The sequence below is a fragment of the Cetorhinus maximus genome, chromosome 9 (assembly GCF_964194155.1).
Source record: "Cetorhinus maximus chromosome 9, sCetMax3.hap1.1, whole genome shotgun sequence".
Classification (NCBI taxonomy): Eukaryota; Metazoa; Chordata; class Chondrichthyes; order Lamniformes; family Cetorhinidae; genus Cetorhinus; species Cetorhinus maximus.
Window position 1 is genome coordinate 12,413,584 of NC_135887.1, and position 25,625 is coordinate 12,439,208.

The window sequence follows — 25,625 nt, forward strand, 5'->3', positions numbered from 1 at the left end:
TCTATATCAGTGATTTGGATGTAATGGCCAAATGTAATGTTTCCAAATTTGCTGTTGACACAAAACTAGGTGGAAATGTGAGTTCTGAGGAGGATGTAAAGAGGCTTCACAGGGATTTAGACAGGCTAAATGAGTGGACAAGAACGTGGCAGGCGGAATATAATGTGGAAAGATGTGAAGTTATCCACTTTGGTAGGAAAAACAGAAATGCAGAGTATTTCTTAAATGGGGAGAGATTGGGAAGTGTTGATGCCCGAAGGGACCTGGGTTCTTTCTTAAATCATAAATGACTGAAAGCTAGCATGTAGGTGCAGCAACCAATTAGAAAGGCAAATAGTATGTTGGTTTTATTGCAAGACGATTTGAGTAGAGGAGTAAAGAAGTCTTTCTGCAATTGTATAGAGCCCTGGCGAGACCACACCTGCACAGTTTTGGTCTCCTTACCCAAGGAAGGATATACATGTTATAAAGGGAGTGTGACAAAAGTTCACTAGACTGATCCTTGGGATGGTAGGATTGTCCTATGAGATCGAGGATTTCTTACCACTAAGTAAGTGTAAGAGATCTAGGGTTTAGAAGAATGAGAGGTAATCTCGTTAAAGCATACAAAATTCTTACAGGGCTCAACAGGATAGATGCAAGAAGGATGTTTCCCTGGCTGGGTGGGCGGAGGTCTAGAACCAGGGGACACAGTCCTGAATGGCTCATCTCTCATTCTGAGACTGAGATAAGGAGTAATTTCTTCACTTGGAGGGTAGTGAATTTTTGGAATTGTCTACCCTGTGGAGGCTCAGTCATTGAGTATATTCAAGACAGAGATCAATAGACTTCTAGTTATTAAAGATATCAAGGGATATGGGGATAGTGTGGGAAAATGGTGTTGAGGTAGAAGATCAGCTATGATCTAGTTGAATGGCGGAGCAGGCTCGAGGAACTCAATGGCCTACTCCTCCTGTTTCTTATATTTATTATTCACCTTTTTCTTTTATTTTTGTCATTACTATGAGTCCCTCTTGTCTTCTCAAAAGCAATTAAGGGGCATGATTTCCATAATTCACTGGTTTCATTAGTCTGTCATCCCTTATTTTAAAAACATTCTTTAACAGTTTTCTCTCAACTGTAGGATGTTTATGGCCTTCCTCTCTTCAGCTGGTAGGGTCAAATAGTCTGGGTAGCTTGTGAGCACTGGTGAGACCACACCGTGATTAGATCACAGGAACTGGGCTTGAAAAGTGTGAATTCAATGTTTTCAATCTTTCCTCCGGCACCTGACCCAAACTGGAGCAAAAAGCCATTACTGTGTTTTCCCTAGTGATCTAGCTGAGGACTGATAAAGCGTCGTCACTGAGGCTGGCCACACTCAAGTGGCGACTGAAACTATGAACCTCCCTCAGGAGCTCTCTGAATGGGAGGTGCTCAGTAGAACTGGAGGGACGTTCTGAATTCTGCTTCAACTTGTCAAGTTACTTCCTCTCTTCATTCCTTGAATGTCTTTTTTATTTTGAAAATGTGAGAATGGGGATCCTGACTAAGGACAATATTTTTTCCCCCCCCGCCCCCCGTTTTAGGATCGAGCTGGCTAAAATAATGCGAACAAGAGCCAAGGAAATTGAAGTGAAGCTACTGCTGTTTGCAATTCAAAGAACAACAAATTTTGAGGGGCTCTTAGCCAAGCGGTTCTCAGGCAGCACACTGATGGATGGCATAGTGGTAAGAAATTATCGGAAAATAAATGTGTCCATGTTGACATCTCCTTTGTCCTATTTCATTCTTGGATCACTTGGTTAGTACCATCGCTAACTCTCTAGGCACAATTAAGACCCCCAAGATATGGGGGGGGGTCTCATCTATCCACCCCTTTATGCCTCACTTAGCTCACTCATTTGAGTTTTGTTTCAACTTCCTTCCTGACCTCCATCCTCCTCCCCCAGCCCCACACCTTTAGTTTGTCAGTTCCTCATCTAGTCTGTTCCCCCCTTGGTCCTGCCACGAAATATCTTGTTTCCCTCAGTCTTCTCTCCCTTCTACTGCTAAAACTACAGGTTTTCGAAATTCAAGCCTGGCTAACCACCAATCCAATGAATGATTTGTTTGGCCTGCATGTTATTTAATAATATGAGAAAGAGAGAGAGAGAACTTTCTACTTCATAATGCCTTGTCGTAATGGGGATGTGATATCTAATAAGAAATGCAAGCATGGGACACTGGTAGCCCAAGTAGACACAGCTTTAGGCAATCGGATAAGAACCTATTATACAAATTCATTGTGCAAGTAACTATTTAGAGAAAGACCTGAGACTTTCCCCAGTCAACCTTTTACCCCCAACACGGGGCATAATCCCAAAGTAAAGTCATTTCGTGGGGGAGGGTGGACCTTGGGTTCTAAAACCACCATTTATGCATCGTCAGTATGTTAACACATTTGCTTCTCTGTGCTCATTGCCCTAATGCATTAGACATTAGAATTGGTGTCTCTGCTTATCTGCAGAAAAAAAACCTGCCTCACTTGGTAAATGGAATAGTCCCTACAGCAAAGGGAGCTACAACTGATAATGCAGTGGCTGCACAGTATAAATACAGCATTGTGTGTTAATTTTTCTGCAGCAAAACACCTTTGTTGGTCTCCAGAAAGTGCATTACAGCAATTGAACGTTCCAAAATGACCAATTTGAAGTGTTTTTTTTAAAAAACAGCTTTGGATTGTTGGCTGAGTTGCCAAGAAAAATGTCTATGGTCTTCTTCAAAATCTCAATGTTAGTGTCTGGTTTAAGTTTATTTATGCTCAAGAAACTTCCATTACATTTTCGGCAGACAGTGTTAGTCAGATGCTAATGGTCCTTGACAGCCAGACCTCTGAACTCTTTCCGCATTCTTTGTGACTAATTACTTTCCTCGTGCCCACATGCCTGTCAGCAGTGACTGGCCTTTTGCAGCCCCTCAGGCCGGTGTCTGGGAATTTGCTGAGAGTTGGCTAAGAAAAAATGAGCCTAACCTGTTGGTGGGTTGAGTTAAGATGCTACACTCAGCATGCCATTATCCTTTGAGTTGGTGTCTGCAGGTGTTTTGGGCTCTCCCTACATAATACAGGGAGCGAACACGTGAGTAACAACCAAATGGCAGATTTACAGACTCTCATTTTTCATCAGTCTGCAGTGTTTCACTTTTTTATGCTAATAGATTAGGCTGCTTTTATTGTAGAACACAATTGCCATTTGCAGGTCCCTTTAATGTAAAAGCCCCTTAAGTCAGTTCTGATGAAAGTTTATTGATCTGAACTGTTAACTCTTGTTCCCCCCTCCACAGGTGCTGCCCAACCTGCTCAGTGTTTTCAGAATTTTCTATTTTGTTCTTTACCTGTAATTGTTTTCCTTTTTTTGACTTGCAGTTGTATTTTCGTTAGTTTTACTATTTTTTCAGCTCTTCTACTGAAGGTCACCTTACATAATCTGGCCCATAGCATTCTCCTTATCCAAATTAACACTGCTGTGCTCTGTCTTTGCATGTAATTTGTGCAGTTGCAGAGTGTCTCCCTTCACCAACTCCCTAAGATGTAACTCATTTTTTTAATGTTTGCTTCTTTACCTGGCAGCTAACCAAGAACGAACCATATACATAATAGGGTTGATTTAAGAGTATTATCACCAATAGACACAGACTACACATTTGCAAGATTATGAATGCACTGATATTCACAAGGTGGGCGCATGAGTTATATCTTCCATCTGGGGCAAGCTCCACACAGGACTGCAAGGTGAAAACCACTTGACTGACCTGAGATAAAAACAAAAAACTGCGGATGCTGGAAATCTGAAACAAAAACAAAAATATCTGGAAAAACTCAGCAGGTCTGACAGCATCTGCGGAGAGGAACACATGTAACATTTCGAGTCTGTAAGACTCTTCACCACTCGAAACGTTAACTGTATTCCTCTCTGCAGATGCTGTCAGACCTGCTGAGTTTTTCCAGGTATTTTTGTTTTTGTTACTGACGTGAGACTCCATCCTTCCCACTATTAGGCAAAATAACTAATGTTTATCCTTGCTTGCTGTTGATAGTATTTGAACTCTCCTCCTCATTGAAAGATATTGCACTCTTTTGGGGGAGTGGGGCAGATCCAGAGGTGAAAGAATATAAATTAACCAGAGCAAATATGTTTTTAAAAGAGAAGTAAAGAAGGGTGTGATGTTGTAGTTGTTCTCAGTTGGATCGTTATTCTCTAGTGTCCACTTTCACATCCCATTTTTTTTAGACTGAGAAGAAACTGTGTTAGTAAATACAAGAGATTACCCGCTACAACAATGCTTCTGTTTTCTTACTAGAAATGATAGGGTTCTACAATGAAACCTGTGCTGACCCATTATCAGAAGGTCGTAGGTTCAAGCCCCACCATAGGGCTGTACTTGGCCTGGCACTTGGGTTTAACATTGAGCAAGTGCCTTTATTTTCAAGAGATGCAAAACCACAATCTCATGTGCCTGTTCCAGTGCTTCAGAGGAATACTGTTCAAAGAAGCTCAGGAAGCTCTCCTGTTCTCCTGGTCAAAATTCCTCCCTCAACGCCGGCAAAAAAAACCCCACCATTAATTGTTTTGATGTTTGTGGGATCTTGCTGTGTGCAAAATGGCTGCTGTGTTTTCCCACATAGCAAAAGTCACTGCATTCTGGATAAATGTGATAAAGGCATACGAAAATGCAAACCTTTCCTTCAGAATCTTGGAACTGATGTTTTGTTATAGTGTTGTCTGCTTCTAAGCCTTGTCCGCCCCTTTCCAACTCCGCTGAATGTTTTTACAGACGCATAGCGAGAGGAAGACCCCAAATTAATTTCCAGGCTTACACTGATCATCAGAAACATGAAACACAATTGCTTTCTAAAACTGTTTGATGCACACAATCTAACGAATGGCTGTATGTTAATTTCTGGTACAGTGCTGTTGGGTGTCAGTGATTAATGACAATTCTCAACACTTATTGTTACACACACTGAGGAATCAGTATGTAGGTGCAGCAGAAATTCACCTTAACCTTCTGTATAAGCAAACATAAAGACTTGCATTTATATAGAACCTTTCATGACCTCAGTACACCCCAAAGTTCTTTACAGCCAGTGAAGTACTTTTGAAGTACATTGTTGTAATATTGGAAAAGAGGAAGAAGGTTCTCTATTATTAAAATCAGTTGTTAAACATTGCTCTAAGTCTCCACTTCTGCTGCTTTCCTCTTCCCCATTTCCGAAACTCTAAAAGTAAGGTGTGGATTTTTCCCGTCAGCCTGCTCCTGGCCAAACTGCTAACAGGATCACGGCTCTGTCAACAAGATAGTAACTTCACCAATTTTTATTTTCCAAGATCAGATGTACTGCTAATGGGATTGGGTCGTTCAAAATGGGGATGAAGAGAGGCTTGCCTGGTGATCTGGTCACAAATGGGTGCAGCTAGCTTCTTTAAGTTTGAGATTCAAGACTGGAACATTGTTCGATCAAGGACTTGAGGGAGGAAGGTTGCAGTTGTACTGTTCGCAACAATCTTGAGCCTGGTTTGTGTTTTCATTGTTGGCTAGATGCTGGCTGAGATTAGTAGAGCCACAGAGACTTCTTGAATTTTTCACCATTTCTAAAGCTAGTTTTAGGCTCCAAAGTATGATTTACTGGAGGTTGTCATGATGCACACACGTTGTATGCATGCACACATGATACCATAAGCAAGGATTTATTAAAAAACCTGGATTCTTTGACCTCGTAGAGCATTGATGCAAAAAACATTGAGCTCTGATATTGAGTTTTTATTCAGTGCCTTGCACTGCGTGTGAAATGGAAGACTGGTTTGATATGCTTAACCACTTCGACTTAATGTACTGTGCCATCAAGTTATTGCCACTTTGGTATCAATGCAAAACAAGAACTGTAAAAGTAATTGTGATTTCAGTCTCCTGATCCATGGCAACTCTGTTTTCAGGATCAATTATTGCATTTGTAAAAATGAGGAATAGGTTAATAGGCGCATTAATTACATCTTTAACATAAGTTGTAGATATTCCACAATTTCCTCTAGTGATAGAATGCAAATAAACCAATATTTTTTTTGCCCAAACATATTAGTTGGCTATCCGGTTTAATAGCAGCAAATTAGAGTGCCTGAATGCTGACTTCATTGTATGATTCGTCATATGGGTAAATCTAACACTACTGTTCTTTGAGTGTACAGTGCTGTATGTGTGGAATTACTGAACCACTTGGAATGTTTGTGGCAGGGTTAACACAGTACTCTCAATGTATTTTGATGAGGATGCATTGTACCATAATTAAAACTAAAAAGAATGCTTTTATTGAGGTATATGTCAAACTAGCATGAAAACTGGTGCATTTTTTTCATGAGTTTTCTTGTGCTGGCCAGACAGTTAAATTATCCTCAAGTTATACAAAAAATGTGACCTGCATACTGGGTTTTACTTTAATATTTCATTCATTGATAATCCTTTGATTAATGTTGTGTAGCCCAGCATCTATTCATTATTGCTCCCAGGTATGTAGTTGACCTGTTTTTTACCATAAGAATTACTTTTTTGGACAAAGTCATCTGCTGTTTCATGCTTGGAGTGTGAAACCTACACATTTGACCATGTTTTACTGTGTCATGGATTAAGCAAGTAATGTATAGCAGTTCCAATGGTATTGTATTGCATCTATAATGACTTGTTTTTCAGCACTAGTCTAAATTTGGGTTTGAGCATAATGCATGTTGCCAGTGAGTAATAGTTCTGTTTTGCAGGACTGCATTTATTTTATTGGTTTAATGAAACATCTATGTGATGGTCCATGACAATAATAATGCTTTTAATACGGATGCAACTCATTTGCAATATTAACAAAATAATGACCAATTAACTGCCAAAGCAACTTTTAAAAAATGTCCTTTGAAAATTGGAAGTTTTCTCAGCCTGACTTTCAAGCTATCAGAATTAAGTACTGCAGGGGGACGAGAAAGGATCATAAAAGTATATGAACCATCACTGGTAGTTTCTGCCTGATGCAAGCATCCCTTAGATTGCCAGCTGTAAGCTACATAACTTAGTAATGACTTGTTTCCAGGCCAGTATATGAATTTCAGGATATCCTACATAATTACAGTTAACTAGTATTGTTGGATAACCCACCCAAATGCAGCATTTGTATAAATGCCTTTCTCTGTACAGCTTCAAACTCTGAATGTGTATAGACTTTAAAATGATTGCTGATATTTCTTTCATTACTGCAATTCCCTTTTCATTTTTGTTACACTATAGTTCAGAGCAATGTCCAATACTCGTTACAATGATGTGATGCACACTTATTTGCTCGTGTGTGCTACTGCATTGGCAGTGTACAGCAAGTGAATTATTGCTTTGTCATGTCAACCCATGTTTAGTACAAAACACCCGTATCATATTAAAAGGCTTGCTTTAAGTGTTCATGCAGTCTCCTTAAATTCATTGCATTGGATAAAGGGTATGATTATCCATGCACCATTGCTCACTTTTTAAATTCAGAAACTTACAGGCAAAAGATCAAAGCGCATAGTGTAGGGTATCACTGAATCTGAAAAGTGTGTCAGAGATGAAGCAAAGATTAAGAGACACTTAAGTTTGAGTTTTAAATAATAGTTAATTGTAGGAAGAAAGGAAAACTGAGAGGGACGATAGATAAGACTGAGGGGTGACCTGATTGAGGCCTTTAAGATTATGAAATGGTTTGATAGGGTAGACGTAGAGAAGATGTTTCTACTTGCAGGCAAGACCAGAATTAAAGGCCATAGACATAAGATAGTCACTAATCCAAGAGGGAATTCAGGACAAAATCCTTTACCCAAAGAGTAATTAGAATGTGGATCTTGCTACCACAAGTAGTAGTTGAGGCGACTAGCATAGATGCATTTAAGAGAAAGTTAGAAAAGCACATGAGGGAGAAAGGAATAGAAGGATATATTTCTGCAGTTAGATTAAGAAGGGTGTGAGGACACTCTTGTGCAGCACAAACACTGACATAGAACTGTTGGGCTTAAATGAGCTATTCCTGTGCAGTAAACACTACATAATGAGTTTCACATTTTTAAGCTCCTGGGAATTGGTGATTTAGAATAATAGGAGATGTGACATGCCTTAATTTTGATCACAATGAGACTTTACTGTATTGTGTGCATAAAAGATGAATGCTAGTGAGAAAGATTCATTAACCTTTTAGCTGAAAGGTGTTTTGTACTAAACTGTGACTGCGTCCTTCTTACCCCTAGATAACCAGCTTAATTAGTACAACCTTTTCTCCCTGTAATACAGCATGTCTAATTAACAGTTACTTTCAGTATTAAATATGAATAACTTTGCCTGCCTGTTTGTGCTGAGGTTAGTTTGGTTTTAATAGCTAAATAGCCACAGCTTTGACTGTGGAGATTAAGGTTGCTAAAAATATTTTGGCTATGTTCCTATTTTGGAAGAGACATCTCCTTTGTTTAATTTTAATTATAAATAGTGAGGGCAAATTACCCTAACTGTATTTTCATTTAAGCGTCTTGCATTTTGGAATTCTTAATAATGCAAAATATTTATTCTTCCACTGTGCAATTTAAGGTAGCAAAAGTTTTAGTATAGAATGGTGTGTTAAAACCAGGGGAAAGACATTTTGAGGAAGTTGATTAGTTTTGGGTGCTTTTATGTAGAATTTGGTATGTTGTAGATGGGTGGTTGAAGTAATATTCCTAAAAGATCCTTGACTTCAACAGTGTCATAATAGTTTTAATACACCAGTCCTCACTTTCTGCAGAATTAAAAAATAAGTCACAATGTCCCCTTTCTTTGTCATATATATGGCCATTCAAATCAGGCATTTCCATTGAGGGCCTCCAGGTTGGGAGAATCTTATTCAGTGATATCCCAGGGTCATTGGCTATTGCAGTGAAGGCTGGCATTCTTGCCAACAGAATGATAGCATTTTATAATATTCAGTGCCGATCAGGATTTTAGTTCAAATATCTGGAGAGTAAGTTCTGTTCTACAAACTTACTCTTTACAGGTGAACAGCATTATTAGAATGTAATTGTGAATTTACTTCAGATTCATGCGTTCTGCAGTCTTTCTTGCTGCCATAGAAGATGATTTTTGTTCATTCAAGTAGGCAAGTGTTGACATTGAGCTTTATGTATCTGCTTTATCAACGAACTGCAAGCTGTCCAAAACTGAACGAACTTGCAGGTCAAGTGAAAGGAAAAATAACTTGCATTTGCATAGCACCTTCCACAGCCTCATGCCATCCCAGAGCCAATGAAGTGGAACAGCCTTTGTTTGAATGAATTAAAGAAATGAAGGATCTAGGAAGGCTGTTGCAGTCCACCTACAGTAGAGGAGAGCAAGAAGTAGGACTTTTGTTTTGTTCTACATTCCTACCGAGTTTATACAGTGGCTGTTAGTTAAACTTAGATTTTTATTAGTTGCCTCTTTTTTTATTCGTTCATGGGCATCGCTGGGTAGGCCAGCATTTATTGCCCACCCCTAATTGCCCTTGTTCAGAGGGCTTTAAAGAGTCAACTGGCTCTGGAGTCATATGTAGACCAGATCAGGTAAGGACAGCAGATTTCCTTCCCTAAAGGACATTAGTGAACCAGATGGGTTTTTATGACAATCGGTTTCATCAATTCCAGATTTTTTTTAATATTGGATTCAGATTTCACCATCACCATCTGCTGTAGTGGGATTTCAACCCGGGTCCCCAGAGCATTAACCTTTGGAATACTAGTCCAGTGACAATACCACTATGCCATATATATAATATATAAGTTTGAAATATACTTTGTTCCCCCCCCCCCCCCCCCCCCAAAAAAGTATTTTACGTGATGGTGAGATTTTGTACAATAACTGTGCGCTCTCCATTCCCTGTTGACAGAAAAAGCCTGAAGCACCGCCACCATCTACAAACCCATTCCTGGAAGATGAAACTGGAGTAGAGTGTGACACCGAGAAAGAAGGAGACCTGGAGAAGGTAAGGAGAGAGGCATGAACAAAAAGCCTGGTTGTGCTATTTAATTTGGATTATCTGCTGCTGTTGATGATTTTCGCTGATGAGAATCGCTCAGCCTTGTGATATATTAGATAGAGCGATAATGTGCAATGCTTTCTACTTTCAAGTTTGCCTAATATTTCACAAGAAAAGTGCACTGCAGAGTCCCAAAAGGGAATCGCTCATTCTCCGATTTTAGATTTCTGTTTCCTGATTTGCTTGTGATGGGGCTGGGGGATGGACCCTTCAGCCCAAGGTCAGATATGTGTAGCTGTTTCTTCTTTGTGCACTAATGCAACATTATTGAAGTCAGGGAATCATGTTTAATTAACACAAGATCATATTCAAATTACATTCATACTGAGACCAATAGCAGGAACAGACATCAGACCTGTATACTATTTCTGCACTTATTAAAAAGGTAATCCCAAGTTGCTTTTCTGGATAAAGTTGCTGTTCTTCAGAATGAAAGTTCCCTGTTCTTATGTCTTTTAAAGGGGCACTCTCATTCCCCTGTTGGCTCAGCAGATTTATTCAGTGAGTATCTGATACTTACAGACTGCAAAAGACCTTGGCCGACTGGGCATATGCTGAGTGAACTGATTTAGCTGTGGCAGCAGTAGAGTTATTATAATTGGGCTGGGCTAGTGAGTGGAAAAATTACTATTGAGCAATTTCTGCTGCATGTGTGCGTTTGTTGGAAAGGGACAGGATCTAACTCGTTCATGACAATCCTTGTGATTGAATGGTCGGCACCAGTCACTATCTATGCTTTCACATGAATAATAGCACTTTGATGAGGCACTTGAGTGTGTCTGTGGAACTGTACCCTGGCATTATGTTTCAAGAGACTGTGGGGGAGCAAGAATTAGTAAGGAAAACAAAAGTTACTTTCTTGACAGTCCATTTTTCCGTTTGAGGAGGAAAAGAGCTTTAAATTATTTACATATTTAAATAGCTTCATGATAAATGCCTTGGATCCAAGGTTATGTTCTGATCATAAGAATCTCTATATTTTAAATAAGAATTAATAGCTGGGTCTGGAATTGTAATAATTTAAGATAACTTCTGTGATTACTTTCTGGGAACTAGCTCTGCTGCTTTTGTGAAGGAGAGGGTTTGTGTGTGCGCATGTGCGAGAGTGAGAGAATGATCTGGATGTAAGGCTGCAAACAGGGAGTGGTGGCCAAATTTTCAGGCAATGCCAAAATAGGAATATTGCAAATAATCCAAAACACCAAAAGAAGCTACAAGGGGATAGTGATAAGATGGAGTGGGAGAGGAGGGAGAAATGAAACTTATGAAAAATAGTAAATGTGAGAGAGTCACGTTTAGCCCCGCCGTTTTAATGGGGGAAAGCAGATGATGTGGAAGAGCAGAGGACTGTTGTGTTCAGAGTCGCACAGAATCATTAAAAGGAATGGATGAAGCCATTTAAACAAAAGCTAACAGAATACTAGATTTTGTGACAAGAGATTTGCAAGATATAATGGTGGACAGAAGGCATAAATCTGTACCTGTCAGTTGTCTGTTGACTATCTCTTCCATGATGGGATGAAGGTTTGTGGGCATGGTCTTTTTGGGGTCGTTGCCACCAAGTTGACAGGCTTGGTGATAGGAAATTTGAACCGATGTTGATTCTTTGAGGCAGATTTGTTAATTTGATCTGTGAGCCTGCCAGGTCCACTGCTAATGATTGACCAGCCAGTTCAGCTCATTAATGGTGGCTGTTCTAGGTAATGGTAATTTTATGATCAAGTCAGAAAGCAATCATGTAGGGAATACAGATTAATGTCAGTTTTCTTAACCCCAATTCTTTCAGTTGCTGAGTAATCTTTCTGCTTGTCGGAACATAGGAGTAGGCCATTTGGCCCCTTGAGCCTGCTCTGCCATTTAACCAGATATTGGCTGACCATCTACCTCAACACCATCTTCCTGCACTATCCCCATATCCCTTGATGTTATTGGTATCTAGAAACCTATCAACCCCTGCTTTGAACATACTCAATGACAGACCCTCCACAGCCTTCTGGGGTAGAGAATTCCACAGATTCACCACCCTCTGACTGAAGAAGTTCCTCCTCATCTCTGTCTTAAAAAGCCTACCTCTTATGCTGAGACTGTGTCCCCTGGTTCTAAGACCCTCCCCGGCCCCAAACCAGGGGAAACATCCTTCCTGCATCCACCCTGTTGAACCCTGTAAGAATTATGTATACTTCAATGAGATCACCTCTCATTCTTCTAAACTGTGGACAATACAGGCCCAGTCTCCTCAGTCTTTCCTCATGGGACACTCCCGCCATCCCAAGGATTAGACTGATGAACTTTCGTTCCACTCCCTCTATGGCCAGTATATCCTTCCTTAGGTAAGGAGATCAAAACTGCACACAATACTCCAGGTGTGGTCTCAACAAGGCTCTATGCAACTACAGCAAGACTTCCTTACTGTTATACTTAAATCCCCTTGTAATAAAGGCTAACATAACATTTACCTTACTAATTGTTTGCTGCGCCTGCATGCTAGCTTTCAGAGACTTATGAACAAGGACACTAAGGTCCCTTTGAACATCAACACTTCCCAATCTCTCCCCATTTAAGAGATACTCTGCATTTCTGTTTTTTCTACCAAAGTGGATAACTTCACATTTTTCCACATTATATTCTATCTGCCATGTTCTTGCCCATGTATTTAGTCTGTCTAAATCTCCTTGAAGCCTCTTTGCATCCTCCTCATAACTCACATTCCCATCAAGTTTGGTATCATCAGCAAACTTGGAAACATTACATTTGGTCCCGGCATCCAAATTGATATAGATTGTGAATAGCTGGGGCCCAAGCACTGATCCTTGCAGTGCCCCACCAGTCACAGCCTGCCAACCTGAGAATGATCCATTTACCCCTACTCTCTGTTTTCTGTCTGTTAACCAATTCTCAATCCAATTTATTGCCCCCAATCCCATGACATTAACCAGCTAATCTCACTTTAGAGAAGCCATTAATTTGATTTTTATATATTTAAATGTTGTGCTTTGGTGGTTTTATAGAATTCATTTTTTAAAGGCTGGTTATTTTCCAATATGACATTTGTTGAACAAGGGAATTTCAAATTACTGTCCAGTAGGAAATCATGATTAGGAGGCCTGAGGTTAAAACTGTGTGAAAAACATTGGGCTGTTGCAGCCCTCTTGACAATGTACTCTCTACACATAAAAATGACCCTGTCTAACAATCATTGTATTAAAAAGCTTAGTATTGCCACAATCCAAAGAAATTTTACAACAATAAGCAGGAACACAATTAGTCTTTTTAGTGAATGCTGTAAGGAAATGAATGATTCAAAACATTTTATATTGAGCTTTATCATTGACATTAAAATTGTCCAGTCTCTTTTGCACGTCTATGCTGAGAAGATGAGTGATTTTTTTTAAGTGTTGAATTCATTAAGTATCCTATTGTGAGTAGTGCTGTTGTATTAGCAGATATTGGGGGTACATTGACCACTGATGCATGTAAACTCCCAAAAATTCCTTAGATTCTTTTTGAGGGAAGTAATGCCTCCACACTTTGATTTTGATGGTGGGATTCTGGAAAAATACTTGCATGAGAATAACACACACTCCTTTTTACTGTATCTCCTGTAAAGATAATTGAAAGAGGCCCATATTTTCCGCACCTCCGACCCATGCTCAGGGGATTCGTGACAAGTCAAGTCCTGGGCACTAAGACAGGCGCAGAGTTCAACTCCATTGTGCAGCTGCAGAAGCAACACTAGTGACATCTTGTCAACTTTAAAAACTCCTATTAATTGCTTTATAAAATTCCCCAAGTTCACTGATGCAAAGAACAAAGATGAAAAATGATTTGGCTGCTTTTGTAGAATTTGAACATTGGCCACTTTGCTACTATTTTCTCAAAGTCCTTTGGATAAATGAAATCTATGTAAAGGAAGGTGCTGGAATTTGGAACTTTGATTTATTTGCTGACTCTGCTTAGTTAATTAAATCGGAACAGCAGGATTGCTTTCCCAGGCTGAGTAAGCTAGATTCAAAACCACCAAAAATGCTGTGAAGAATTAGCACTTTTTTTTCCCTCTTGAGTGGAAAAAAATCTGGCTTTTGTTAATGTTAGTTTAACAAAGTTGCACTGTATAAAAATAATTTCATGAAAATTCAGCTATATGAGTAATATTCTTAGCCAACTTGAATTATTTTTGAACATCTGTTCAAAACCATGACATGTACACTGTTTACAAAAATAAACCGTGCCTTCACTGTGCCTCCTGAAGATGCTGCTCACACTGGACATTAACTCTATAGATCCAATGCCCAAGTGACCATTCCTCAGTTGACTGTGATGGCCTCCATGTAAAAATAGTGTACCAAGTCCCAAGTCAGGAGAGTGTGAGAGAGGGACCTGTTTTTACCTGTCAGAGCCGAAGAGTGACGTCAAAGGAAAACAGCAGTTAACTATAAGTTGCTGTTAGGATTGGAAGGAGGTGAGCTTTAGGCTGGAGAGGAGAGGCCAGTGAGAACGGTATAAAAGGGCGTGAAAAAAGGAGGCTGAGACCGGAGTGTACCCTCAGGACGTTCAGGCGGTGGAGTTCGAAGTGACGTCATGATTCAAAAAGTGACGCGATGCAGGGGAGGCAGCTGATTGGTAAGTAGGGTCAGGTGAGTACTTCTACTTCTATTTTTCTCACTAATTAAACTGCTGCAGTCCATTAGCTTAAACAAAATGTGAGGACTTTGGGCTGTAGTGGGAGTGGAATAAGGCCCCTAGCATAGCTAGTATTCTTTAAGGAGAGTAACTAACGAGTTTAATCTAAAGGGAAGACATTGCAGCAGAGCTCGCACCCATGATATGCTCCTTCAGTGCTATTTGGGAAGTCATGGATACTTCCAGTGTCCCTGGTGACCATGTGTGCAGGAAGTGTGTTCAGCTGCAGCTACTGGCTAACCGCATTTTGGAGCTGGAGCTGCGGGTGGATTCACTGTGCAGCATCTGCGATGCTGAGATTGTCATGGACAGCACATTCAGTGAGGTTGTCATACCGCAGGTAAGGACTGAACAGGCAGAAAGGGGATGGGTGACCACCAGGCAGAGTAGAGGAAGGCAGGTAGTGCAGGAGTCTCCTGTGGCCGTCCCCCTCTCTAACAGATATACCATTTTAGATACTGTTGGAGGAGACAACTTCTCAGGGGAAAGCAACAAGAGCCAAGTCCATGGCACCATGGGTGGCTCTGCTGCACAAGAGGGGAGGAAGAAGACTGGCAGGGCTATAGTGATAGGGGATTCAATAGTGAGGGGAACACACAGGTGTTTCTGCGGCCGCAAAAGAGACTCCAGGATGGTATGTTGTCTCCCTGGTGGCAGGGTCAAGGATGTCTCGGAGACGCTGCAAGGAGTTCTGAAGGGGGAGGGTGAACAGCCAGTGGCCGTGGTACATATTGATACTCACAACATAGGCAAAAAAAAGGGATGAGGTCCTATAAGCTGAATATGGGAAGTTAGGACGTAAATTAAAAAGTAGGATCTCAAAGGTAGTAGTCTCAGGATTACTTAAGGGGGGGTGGGGGGATGTTTGCTAGTGGTGTCCGGGAGGGTTTAAACTAGAATGGCAGGGGGATGGGAACCTGAGCAGGGAGACAGAGGAGGGGGAAACAAGGATAGAAACGAAAGACAGGAAAGTAAAAAGCAAAAATGGAAGGCAGAAAAAACAAGGGTGAAAAACAAATGGGGTCATAGGGCAAAATAAAATTAAGATGACTGATGAGGGTAAAAAGACAAGTCTAAAGGCATTGTATAATGCGTGGAGTATTCACAGTAAGGTAGATGAATAAACAGTGCAAATAGATATAAACAGTTTTGATATAGTTGCAGTTACGGAGACATGGCTGCAGAGTGACCAAGGATTGAAACTGAACATCCAGGGGTATTCAATATTTAGGAAGGGCAGACAAATAGGGAAAGGAGGTGGGGTAGCACTGTTAGTAGAGGAGGAAATCAATGCAGCAGTGAGGAAGGATATTGGCTTGGAAAATCATGATGTGGAATCTGTTTGGGTGGAGATAAGAAACACCAAGGGGCAGAAAATGTTTGTGGGGGTTGTCTATAGGTTGTCAAACAGTAATTGAGATGTAAGGGAAGGCATTAAACAGGAAATTAGAGACGCATGCAATAAGGGTACAGCTGTAATCATGGGTGACTTTAATCTACATATAGATTGGAAAACCAAACTAGCAATAATATTGTGGAGGAGGATTTCCTGGAGTGTGTACGTGATGGTTCTTTTTAGACCAATACGTTGAGGAGCCAACTAGAGAGCAGGCTATCCTAGACTGGGTATTGTGCAATGAGAAAAGATTAATTAACAAACTTGTCTTCCCTTGGGGAAGAGCGACCGTAAAATGGTAGAATTGCTCATTAAGATGGAAAGTGAAGAAGTTGAATCTGAAACTAGGGCCCTGAATCTAAATAAAGGGAACTACAAGGGTATGAGGCGCGAGTTGGCAATGATGGATTGGAGAACCTTACTATAAGGGCTGACGGTGGATAGGTAATGGATAATATTTAAGGAACATATACATGAATTACTACAATTATTCATTCCTGTCTGGCACAAAAATAAAGGTGGCTCAACCATGGATTACAAAAGAAATTAGGGATAGTATTAGATCCAAAGAGGAGACATATAAAACTGCCAGAAAAAGCAGCAAGCCTGAGGATTGGGAGCAATTTAGAATTCAGCAGAAGTCGACAAAAAAATTGATCAAGAAGGGGAAAATGGAGTATGAGAGTAAACTTGCAGGAAACATAAAAACTGACTGTAAAAACTTCTATAAATATGCGAAGAGAAAAAGATTAGCAAAGACAAATGTAGGTCCCTTACAGTCACAAACAGGGGAATTATAATGGGGAACAAAGAAATGGCAGAAGAATTAAACACACATTTTGGTTCTGTCTTCACAAAAGAGGACACAAATTATTTCTCAGAAATGTAAGGGAACCAAGGGCCTAGTGAGAGGGAGGAATTGAAAAAAAAATCAGTATTAGTAAAAAAAATGGTGCTAGAGAAATTAATGGGGTTAAAAGCTGAAAAATCCCCAGGGCCTGATGAGTACTAGAGGAAGTGGCCCTGGAAATATTGGGTGCATTGGTGGTCATCTTCCAAAATTCTATAGACACTGGAGCAGCTCCTCCAGATTGGAGGGTGGCAAATGTAGCCCCACTATTTAAAAAAAGGAGAGAGAGAAAAAAACTGAGAATTACAGACCAGTTAGCCTAACATCAGTAGTGGGGAAAATGCTAGAGTCTTATAAAAAAACGTGGTAACAGAACATTTGGAAACCATAAATGGGATTAGACAAAGTCAGCTTGGGTTTATGAAAGGGAAATCATGCTTAACTAATCTACTGGAGTTTTTTGAGGATGTAACTAGTAGAATAGATAAAGGAGAACCAGTGGATGCAGTGTATTTGGATTTCAAGAAGGCTTTTGATAGGGTCCCACTTAAGAGGCTAGTGGGCAAAATTAAAGCACATGGTATTGGGGGTAATATACTGGCATGGATTGAGAATTGGTTGATCAGAAACAGAGGGCAGAATTTTCTGCCTACCGGGCGGGCCTGACCCAATCTCCAGTGGGCGGGGAGCCAATCCCCGCCGGAGAAGCGGGCCCCGCCGCCATTTTAAGTGGGTGGGCCAATTAAGGCCCGCCCAGCGTGACACCCGGCGGGAATTGCTATGTGCTTCCTGTGTGGGCAGGAGGGGGAATTCCCCAAATGTGAGAGTGTGCTCTTTTGCGCATGCGCATGAAAGAGTGCACATCTCCCTGAGGCTAAGTGCTGTCTCAGGGAGATCGCTGAAAGTTGTACAAAGTTTAAAAATAGAAAAATAAAAAAAAACCTTAACATGTCCCCCTCATGTGACAATGTCACACGAGATGGGACATGTTAATAAATTTCACTAAAACTTTATTAAACTTTTTAAACCCCACATGAAACCTCATCCCCGCCGGTGGATGAGGTTTAATTTTTTCTCTATTTGCTGCCGGGGCTCCTGGCCTGCCCGCCAGCCTTAAGGTTGGACGGGCAGGTCCTTTAATTGTTTTAATTATCCTGTCAATGGCCTCAATTAACCATTGACAGGTCGGCGGGCGCGCAGCTGATTTTGCTGTGCCCCCAACTTCCTGAAAATTTAAATGGGGCGGGATGATGTCGGGGGTTCCCCCCGACGTCATCCTGCGTCATTTTACGTGTCGGCGAGCGGGCCCCGCCCCCTGCTCACTGGCAAAATTCAGCCCTAAGTGTGGGAATAAGTGAGTCTTTTTCCATCTGGCAGGCGGTGACTAATGGGTGTACTGCAGGGATCAGTGCTTGGGCCCCAGCTACTCACAATATATATCATTGACTTGGATGAGGAAACCAAATGCAATGTTTCCAAGTTTGCTGATGACACAAAACTGGGCGGGGTTGTGAGGAGGATGCAAGGAGGCTTCAGGGTGATTTAGATAAGTTGTGTGTGTGGGCAGACACATGGCAGATGCAGTATAATGTGGATAAATGTGAAGTTATACGCTTCGGTGTGAAAAACAGAAAGGCAGAGTATCATTTAAATGGTGATATATTGGGAAATGTGGATGTACAAAGAGATCTGGGTGTCCTTGTACACCAGTCAATGAAAGTTAAACAGGCAGGTGCAGCAAGCATTTAGGAAGGCAAATGGTATGTTGGCCTTCATTGCAAGGGGATTTGAGTTCAGAGGTAGGGATGCCTTACTGTAGTTATACAAAATAAAAGCAAAACACTGTGGATGCAGGAAATCTGAGACAAAAACAGAAAATGCTGGAAAAACTCAGCAAGTCTCTCAGCATCTGTGGAGAGAAAAAAAAGAGTTAACGTTTCAAATCCATATGAAGAAGAGTCAAAAGGACTCGAAATGTTAACCCTTTTTTTTCTCTCCACAGATGCTGTTAGACCTGCTGAGTTTTTCCAGCATTTTCTATTTTTGTTGCAGTTATACAAGGCCTTGGTGAGACCACACCTGGAGTATTGCGTGCAATTTTGGTCTCCCTACCTAAGATAGGATATATTTGCCATAGAGGGGGTGCAGCGAAGGTTTACTAGGCTGATACCAGGGATGGCAGGACTGTCGTATGAGGAGAGACTGGTTCAACTGGGCCTGTATTCACTAGAGTTTGGAAGATTGAGAGGGGATCTGATTGAAATGTATAAAATTCTAACAGGGCTAGACAGACTGGATGCAGGGAGGATGTTTCCCCTGGTTAGGGGGTTCTGGAACCTGGAGCCACAGTCTCAGGATATGGGGCAGGCCATTTAGGACTGAGATGAGGAAGAATTTCTTCACTCAGAGGGTGGCCAACCTGTGGAATTCTGTACCACAGAAGGCTGTGGAAGCCTTCTGAGTAAAGAAATTGATAACTTTTTGGATATTAGGGGCATCAAGGGGTATGGAGAGAGAGCAGGAATATGATAGAGGATCAGCCATGATCATATTGAATGGCAGAGCAGGCTCAAAGGGCCGAATGGCCTACTCCTGCTCCTAGTTTCTGTGTTTCTATCCTTACCTGATATCTGCAGGCACATTTTCCAGCAGAGATTGTGGCTAGTTTCCCTCTCCATAGCCCAGCGTGCTGAGGCCAATTGAGATTTTTCAACTCAGTGCCAATCAAAGATTGAACTTTTAACTTTCTTGCTTTGTACACATATCTGTGTAATGCATCAGTCGACAAAGTCTAGGGTGCCGAGTTGCACATTTCTATATCTGCCAAACTAGTGTTGGGATGGTGGAAAGGGACCAAAATCAAAGCAGATGCACCAGAATTTGCTGTTGAAATAATTTTCATGTTAATGATGCTTGCTGTTATCTAAAGGTAAATGGTATAGCAACTTCAGGGGAGGAGTGCAGGTAAATGTGAATATCCAAAAGCTGCTGTCTTGAGTTGCGCCACTTCCCCATTAGGTTCGTGAAAATAGCATCTTGCCCTTAGTCTCCCCGTTTTATTGTAATTGCCCATTAAAATTGCAATGGTAAGTCAGGTCTTGTAATTACAAGTGTTAAGTACCCCTTCAACACTATGACCAGTATTGATGACTGCTAATCAACCTTTCTGCCACCGAAAATTAACTATTACATGTCAGGAGTTTAATTACTTCAAGTTCTGAATTGATCAGGGGAGATTTTAAAAATGTCAGATTTTTAAAAACATCTTTCTTTTTCCCCACCCCAGAGGGAAAAAATGCTAATTCTTATCATTTTTGGTGACTTTTAATCTAGTTTAATTAGCCTAGGAGAGCAGTCCTGTTCTTTGTTTTCCTTTTTGTCACTTTGTCCTCTCTTAATCCAATCTTTCTATCCCCCACTTTTTCCATTTCTGTACCTGATTTGACACTGGATTTGCTCGCTTTGATTCATCCTCCTCCTCCTCAGGCCTTCCTGTATTTATTTCCCAATGCTTAAATCTGGTTGGTTAAGGAGACATCCTGTTGGTTGCCCCGTTCACTCAGGTCCCAGATTCCTGATTCCATCACTGCGCCATTGACAACTCTCATACTTTCAGCAACTTTGTGGGCAATGTTTCCTTGAGCTATAGTGTCCAGAGGTAAGTTTAACTAATATAAGATGATTAGCTGCCCCGCTACAGCAAGTTCCAGCCTTATCGTCTCTCATCCTAGTCCTGGTGCTGTTTTCTGCCTAAATAAAAGTTAACAATTTTTTTTTTGTTTTTTTGGTTGCTATTATGATGCTAGCCTCAATACAGGTCTGTGAGGAGGCCAGTTGTTGTTGGCCATACATGGAACAGGCATGCAGAAGTATATGAAGCCTGTTTCTTCTTCCATTCAGGACTAGAGCTGGATTTCTGACAAAAAGTTGCACCTGGAATCATAGTAATGAAGATGCCAAAGCGTTTGTCAGATATTGCTCAGCTTTTGGATCTTGGAGTCAGGAACTTTTAACAAAGGATACATTAAATGCCTGTGCTTGGATGAAAAGGTTTAAGCATCTATCCAAAAACTGCACATATAAATGATCCTTAAAGAAATGTAATGCGTAGCATGGTTTTTTACTTTAACGAGGATAAATTCAGCACAAGCAGTCTGGTCAGTATTAAGGGATGAGAGAGGGTCATTTTAGCAATGGTATTAGATATTGATGACAATGACAATCTTTTCTTTTTTGGGGCTTTCAAATAAGCTGTCGCTGCTGAGGAGTGGGATATTCTATTGAACTTAGCTGATGCAGAGTAATTAGAGAATTAAGGTTTTACATGACCACTTAGCAGTGAATAAAATTCCCCCAGTTCTGTACCCAAGAATTTTGAGCAACTCCTGCCTCCTGACCAAAATATAAAGTCAACCTGTTCCCAGCCTCCCTAGTGCTCCTCCATAATTGGCTACTTGTAATGTGTGTTTTTGCCTTGTCCTTGGTAAGGAAGCAAGCACTTCACATCTGCTCCGTGGCTTCCCTGGATGACATAACTAACATCGGAACTCGCCATGCAGTGAACAGCAGGGAAGCACCTCTGTCCTACTGTTCTGTGGCTCCGTGCCACCAGACCTCCCCACAGTGTCCAGTTCTGCTCCCTGTATTAAAAAAAATACAGTGATTTCCAAAATTGCAATATGTACCTAACTTTTATGTTACCATGGAGAACCAGCAAAGTGTGGTTTTGTATTAATTACTTTTTTGTTAGTAAAATACTGAAAGCCACTTGGAATTTAGTTTAACAAAGTACGAGGTGCCACCAATGGAATGTTTCCATGCAATTTCTCAAGTGAAAGGGGTCTAACAGACCTTTTTTGTGACCTTGTTCAGCCTTCATGCTTGGAAGGAAACTGCAGTCTTTACTTCACTCAGCTGAATATTTTCCTCTTGTGGCTGAATTTCAACATAGGCACAACTTCAAAGCTGCCTGCTGTTTATTTATAGTCTAGGTTTTCTTGTTAGCTTCAGTGGTTTCAGATCACATGCTAGGGGGGATCAGGCGAAAATGGATAAACATCTCTTCGAGGGTTCTCAGCTTTCAAAATATGAGTAAACTTGATCAAGGTTCCACTTTAATTTTATTTTGTGTTGAAAACTTTACTTAAGCATAGTGTGCATACTCACTGTTCTTCAAATTGTTAGTAGCTTTCCTTAAGGCGTTATTTTAAGGATCTCATACTTTGAAGGTGAATATGTGGCTTTTTGAACAATGATGTTCCACAATCTGTTCTAAGTGTGAAATCAGTCCAGGTTGTGGCACGGTGGAGAGAATCGAGCCTCTGGATTTTAAAGTCTCGTCATAGATTAAACTTTGCTGCAAAGTTGATGGCAGCTTGGGTCAGTTGTTGGATTCTTAACTCTGAAGGTTGTTGCCTGACATCAGGACCTAGGTACATATTTCAGTACTATGTGTATGCTGCATTGTCAGAGGTATTATACTTCAGATGAGATATGAATCTGAAGTCCTATGTATCTATTCAAATGGACATTAAAATCTCATGACACCATTCGGAGTAGAGCAAGGAGTACTATTGATGTTTTGGCCAATATTCCTCCTTCAGCTAACGCCATCAGTAAACAGATAACTTTGTCATTCATTTGATTTACTAAGTAACCATCGTCACAGCACTCCTGTAGTTGTAAAACACTTTCACAGTGTGATAAATTGCTATATAAATGCAATTTTTGACAGCCTTGCCCTGTTGCCACCATAAATGCAAAGCAGATTGCTGGTAGTAACTACTTTGTCTTTGACTTCTGGTGGGCTAAGCTACTGAGGCACTGATCCCCTTATTCAAGAGCCAATTAGATGTTATAATGGGGGTGAGGGGAACCAGCCGTTTCGGCAGTTGATGAACATGATGGGCCAAATGGCCTCCATCATGTGGACCTAGCTTTGTGATTAGCAGGATTATGCACATAATTATCATTTTTCTTTCTTTAGCTATTCATGATCATCTGACCATTTTGTGTGTAAAATTTGCTATTTAAATGTCTACCACATGTCCCAGTTCCATTCAATGAAAAATGCAAGAAGAATAAGTTTAGCTGTACATACAAGTCTCAGTTAGACTGGACTTTGTTGAATTGGAGATTCTTTGTTGGAAACCAGAGTTAATGAGGCATTGCATATTATTTGAACTTTGTTTTTTTCTTGTCTCCCTGCCAGCAGCATGAGCTTGGAAAATTGTCCCTTTTACGCCTACCTCCAACACGCCTCTCCTGTGCATCAACACAGTACAGTATAACATTTCTGACTTGTATATCAGCTATTTTTGTAAATTACTGTAGTGAGTTGTCAAGTTCTGGCTGCATTGTGGAGTTTAATGATGCGGTCTAATGCCCTTTGAGGCAGCCAAGAAAGATTTTCCCTTAAAACTCAGAGCTGTCAGAGAGAGGGTGTATCCTAAAGCCATCAGTCTGAAGTAGATCCTGAAAGAGAGAGATTACATTTTTGAGGTTTGATTTTAAAATTATGATACTTGGCAAGCAGTCTTTAAAAAAGCAAAACTGCAACTCTGAAGCAAATATTGGAGAAAACTTGACATGGGAACCATTTGCCACCATTAGCTGAGAAGATTGGGGAAATATGTGCTGTACATTACTCCCTGATTGCCTTTAGTACTATTGGGTAGGGGAGAATGACTATTGTGTTTAAAGTTCCAAAAGTACACCTGGAAACAGTGGAGTGCATCAGAATATTAGCATGTGGCACAGAAACTGTACTGGACCAGCCATATAGATACTATGGCTACAAAGCAGGTCAGAGGCTTGGAATTCTGCAGCAAACAAGCTATCTCCTGATTCCCCAAAGGCTGTCCATCATCTACAAGGCATGAATCAGGAATGTGATGGAATACTCGCCACTTGCTTGGATGAGTGCAGCTTCAACAACACTTAAGAAGCTCAACGCCCATCCAAAGCATCCTTAATCGGGCACCCCCCCCCATCACTGGCACTCAGTGGCAGGGGTGCATGCCATCTACAAGATGCACCTTAGCAATTCACCAAAGCTCCTTTGACAGCAGCTTCCAAACCTGTAATCTTTACTATCCAGAAGAACTTGTGCAGCAGGTGCATGGAAACACCACCACCATCCTGACTTGGAACCACATTGTAGCTCTTTCACTGTCACTAGGCCAAAATCGTGCAACTACTTCCCTAAAAGCACTGTAAGGTGTACTTATCCCACCTAGACTGCAGTGGTTCAAGAAGCTGGCTCACCTTTGCCTTCTCAAGGGCAATTAGGGATGGGCAATAAATGCTGGCCCAGCCAGGGACATTCTCATCCCATGAATGAATAGAAAAAAAATAGATGAGTAGATGTAGTAAAATCTTTTCAAAGGTTGGTGTAGGTTTTTGTCACACTTGGTTGACATTTTAACAAGATGAGTGGTACCTCTCTGGGTAACTATGTGCATTAGAACCTTTAACATAGCAGTCCATGGGAAGAAATGGAGTCTTTGACAGATGAACAATGATTGACAGAAATTATTAACTGCCCAGGTTGGAAATGAACCAAAAAATTCATCACTTAGCTGTTGTACACAAATTGCTCCCCTTGACTACTACACCATAGCTTCTCAAAAAGATGTAGAAAGTGGAGGAAAACTGTGCCTTTGCCAGCAGCTGAATTGGTTCCAAAAAAAGAAAACTGATTCTTAATTTATTTTTATTTCATCACTGGTTCTTGTTTTGCCAGCAGATGGTCATGTCAATGAGGACTCAACATAAAAAGTTACTTGCAGAGTCCTTGTGCTACCCCATGCCCTCTGTATGGACTGATATTCATTAACTATGTGATACTAAAGCAGTGTATATTAATATATATGCATCTTTTCGAAGAGGCTGCAGTTACATGAACATATGGAAATGATGGGCAGGAAAAGACCAGTTGACCCATAAAGTGTGCCTACACTCATGATGGCTGGAGCGTCATGAAGAACCACTCTCTACCCCATTGCAGCCATGTAATCTCCTGGGAAAGGGAAACATTATTTATTTAAATAATTTCATGTATTAAATTTATCCTTCTCCTTGGTGAGATGATGATTTAAGAATATTTATGGTCTTTTCCTTCTCCATTCATTTGGTCTCCCCACTATCCTTGCTTCCTGAGCTTCAATACCCAAGTGGTACCACCATCTTGCTTCTCATTCCCTTTTATAATCATTAGCATTTTAACTTATGAGAGTCGCAGATTTTGCTTTTCAGAAGTCAGCTGATAAACAAGTATAGTGATTGTTATGATTTCAAGGGAGACCATTAACTTTAAAAAATAAATTTGAATTCCAGTTAGTAACTAAAAGAATTACGTCACAAGGTTTTCATGTTTTAAACAAAAACTTTTATGATAAAGAATTAAAGAAAGCAAGTGCTACTAACAACACTGTTTCGTAAACACTTACTCTTTAAGCTTGAAAATCTCATCAGTACACTCCTCATTCTATTGTTGTTACCAGATGAAGGTGTGTCACAGCTCTTAAGAATTCACTTTGATTTTCCTCTGTATTCCTGCTATTCTCTGAGGTATGAGATTTCTTGGGGTCCTTCCACAAGTATTCGGCCAGGAGATCCTCAAACTTTCTTTAAGCACTTGA

At 40.7% G+C, this 25,625-nt stretch overlaps 1 protein-coding gene across 1 annotated transcript in view; it reads left to right on the forward strand.

The window, feature by feature from the left end:
- The window catches only part of vps53 (VPS53 subunit of GARP complex), a 250,550-nt gene that overhangs the window by 86,625 nt on the left and 138,300 nt on the right, over positions 1–25,625 (forward strand). Inside the window, exons 11-12 of the mRNA XM_078548073.1 lie at positions 1,569–1,710; positions 9,908–10,003. Of these exons, the coding sequence (XP_078404199.1) occupies positions 1,569–1,710; positions 9,908–10,003 (238 nt within the window). The remainder of the gene's footprint in view (positions 1–1,568; positions 1,711–9,907; positions 10,004–25,625) is intronic.